At 31.4% G+C, this 3,577-nt stretch overlaps 1 protein-coding gene across 1 annotated transcript; it reads right to left on the bottom strand.

The window, feature by feature from the left end:
* Window positions 1–263: 263 nt before the first annotated feature.
* Window positions 264–1,149, bottom strand: LOC106124155 (uncharacterized). The gene is made up of 2 exons (XM_013320624.1): window positions 1,013–1,149; window positions 264–690 (listed from the first exon to the last, which is right to left on the bottom strand). The coding sequence occupies exons 1-2, from the start codon at window positions 1,070–1,072 to the stop codon at window positions 331–333; spliced, it is 420 nt and encodes a 139-aa protein (XP_013176078.1). The 5' UTR covers window positions 1,073–1,149; the 3' UTR covers window positions 264–330.
* Between the last annotated feature and the right edge of the window lie 2,428 nt (window positions 1,150–3,577).

Here is a 3,577-nt window from a genome sequence, read left to right as displayed (position 1 = left end):
CACGTCTGCGCGGAATTAAAAAAACAAATAATTAGTAGCCTTTATGTTCTTCCAGTCTACGTTCTATATATATGAAAAATATCAACAAGATCTATTCAGCCGTTCTGGTGATATTTTCTAACTAACGTCCATCCATTCATACATCCAAAACTTCGCACTTATAAATAAGATTAACGTACTTGCACAAACATTAAACAGTTTTTATGTGCGGATTTCAATTTGAAGCAAATGTTGAGATAGATTAAAAAACAAAAATGTATATACTATCATTTATTATTTCAGGGTTATACATAATAAAAACAAAACCGATCAATGTTATGCCAACAAAATTTAAACAGACAAGTGAACAGGGGTGTTCTTGTAGAAGCATTCAACAGTTTTGTACATAGTGTCAATCTTGTTCGATTCTTGATGCTTGTTGCAAGTATCGATGACCTTAGCAACGGCGTCCTTGTGTTCATTGCCTTCGAATAAAGTAAGGAGTGCTTCATTCAGGTGACCATCTTCATCGGCGTAGTTGGTTTTACGACACAAACAGTATATGAAGTTCTTGCTGTCGGGATCGCTGCCGAATTTGAGTTTAAAGAAATTGTCAGAAACTTCTTGGCTGGCACCGGTCTCTTTGAGGCAGGTGGATGCTGCTTCCTTAGCTACGTTGAGAACGATAGGCGGCAAATGGATGACGGGTTTCTGTGAAAAGAAATGAAGTCAGAAACATTGAAGCTAATATATCTTTAGGACAGAGGTAACTTTTTAAATGAGTAGTAAGGCTTTCTCCCCTTGTTAAGGACTATTGTGCTTACTTTGTTCATTTGATGGGATCAAATACTTCATTGATCTTTTAGTGACACTGATTTATTTAAAAAAATATTTCAGGAATAACACTGGTACAACTAAACCTTGTGTGTAGGAGAATGAGGATCATTCTATATATGACTCATGCAGCACCATCTAATGGTGATCTGAAGTTATCTACAATATACTATTTTTCTTATATTGAAAATGTACTTACAGATTGATCGCCGAGGGCGACCACAGACAGGACGGACAAGGCAACCACAAAGTACAACATGGCGAACGAAAATATTCACTTGAGGTCTTACTGACTTCAATTGTTACAACTGAATGATACTTACCTCTTGGTTCAACTAGTATTTATATCGAGAAACACATATTATAATGACTCAAGCCTGCTATTAAGAAAACCTAGAGATTCGAAAAAAATGTAACCATAAATTTCCATTTTCTATTAAATACGCGCCAGAAAAAAAATCAAATGCAATCTTGCCATTGTGAATGGTAATTCATGCCTATATTAACGTAAGTGAAACTTACGTAATACATTTTCAGTGTTTTTTATACAATGCTCAAAACCATTTATTTTTGTATAGGTAACCAGAGTGGGATTAACGTTAATATGATGGAGATATGCATATGATACATTAAGTAATAGAAAAGTAGGTACTTGGAGACATAATATAATTTGGTGTAGTTTAGTATTGTTTCATAAGTTTTTATTAAATTAATTTTGTGTAATTTTTCATCGATCATAATATCTTAATTGATATAGAAATTTTCTATCTTATGAAATAAGATCAAGCGAAAGTGCAGAACATTAAAATATGGTAAGGTCCTATCTATTGATTCTGATCGCAATATCATTGATCACCTTTAAAATTAAATAACATAGCAATTATTGTAACAAGGTGTAAGAATATGGTATTAATGCCAATAAATCATCATCATCAGCTCACTATGCGTCTCCACTGAGGGGTTCGAAGCCTACCCTAAGTTAAGGGTGATAAGGCCATAGTCAACCACGTTGGCTAAGTGTGGGTTGGTAATGTCAACACAATTTATTAAACAAAAACTATAAGTTCCATCTACATTTATTTACTTGTAGCTGTTTTGGTACAAAAAATGCAATAGATGGAACTATTAAATACTAGCTGTCGCCCACGACCCCGTCCGCGAGCAATTAAAAAAAACTTAATTAGTTGCCTATGTGTTCTTCCAGACTATGTTCTACATCTATGCCAAATTTCAGGAAGATTCCTTCAGCCGTTTTGGAGATACCTTCAAACAAATATCCATCCATCCATCTAAACATTCGCATTTATAATATTAGTAAGATGTAAATAAATGTTTACTTTATTCACCACGTTCAAAAAGAAGGAGGTTATCAATTCGTCTGTTTTTTTTTATTTTGTTTAGAAATAAAACAGACTGTCTGGAAGATTGTTACCCTACATATTAATTAGTGTGCTTAACTTATAATCAATAATTATTATGTTATTTTTTGTGTAAATAAATGCGTTTTGCAATGATAAATAGTCAATATTTAATTAATGATATGCGAATAGTACATAACTCAAGAAGTATGGTAACATAATTAATGAGAAAAAATAACATACCTAGTTAAAATATTATTTATATTAAACTGAACAAATTGATTAGATACAACACAATAAATGATAACAAAATAATTTCGTTCTAAATAAAAAAAAATATGAAAAATTGGATAGGTCTCCTGGCTTAAAAAAATCGCATGATGAATATTGCTGTTTTGTAAATTTTTCTTTTTTGACTATGAAAACTCACTTGAAATTGTTTTCTTTTTATGCTGTCTCTCTCCCTCTCTCTCTTGATTCTCTCTCTTTATTTTCTCTTTCACTGTACAAAATGCATAGATTTTTGCCTATTGAAATACAGGTTGTAGTTCATAACTTACCTATAACGTAACCTAGCTATTGTTCACCGTCAATCAAGGCCGATGTTGTTAAGAAAAAAGTAATCATGCTAATATTGAAGACATTTCCTGAAACGTAAATCTTCAATGTATCAATAAAACATCTACCTAATAATGAATAGTATTCGTATAATTACTGATGGGTAATGACTAAAACAACTTCTATAAATAACATGGCTTAATAATTATTCATAAAGAAGAAAGTTTAGTTCGTCATTAAAATTAAAAGTACATCTCATAGAATACCTTTAGCTTAATAATAAGGGTGTTAGAGTTAAAAACAATTTGAAACAAGTAGCGCCATCTACTTCCAGTCAGGTGTCGTGTACGTATTTTGTTTACAATTACTCAAATAGATGTCACTATTTTGTATCCAAAATAAAAATAAAATATTGTTCATATTAGAAGGAATAGTTTTCTTTATGTCACTTGTTTTTGAATTATTATATTAAGTCTATTAGCATTTTGAAGAATTTAAGAATAAATCTTGATGAGACCGAGTCAAGATAAAATTATTTTCGAAAAACTACGACCTTACAATAGAAACCACAAAATGGAGTAAGTTTGGCGGTCACACGCATACTGAATCATCTAACGTTGAGACGAAATTAAGGAGTATAAGGTCAAAATTAGTGTTTTTTTACGGATTCGTGATTTTTTTTAAGAGTTTTGTAATTTTTTGTTTTTAAAAAAATTTAGCAACAACATATAAATAAATACAAACTATCTGTTTTTCTAACATTCAACATCAGGTATCGGAACCGTGCAATCGAAGTAACATTTATACAACAATGATTTACCCAGTCATCCTTTTCACGGTACTTTGTG

This window comes from Papilio xuthus, unplaced genomic scaffold (assembly GCF_000836235.2).
Source record: "Papilio xuthus unplaced genomic scaffold, Pxut_1.1 DF825946.1, whole genome shotgun sequence".
NCBI classification, from domain to species: Eukaryota; Metazoa; Arthropoda; class Insecta; order Lepidoptera; family Papilionidae; genus Papilio; species Papilio xuthus.
Note: the sequence above shows the minus strand (reverse complement) of the source record. Positions and strands in the feature narration are given on the sequence as shown.

Coding starts and splice junctions, on each gene's coding strand:
- LOC106124155 (XM_013320624.1), bottom strand. CDS start 1,072: ATGTTGTACTTTGTGGTTGCCTTGTCCGTCCTGTCTGTGGTCGCCCTC. Junction 691..1,012: donor TCGCCCTCGGCGATCAATCT/GTAAGTACATTT, acceptor TTCTTTTCACAG/AAACCCGTCATCCATTTGCC.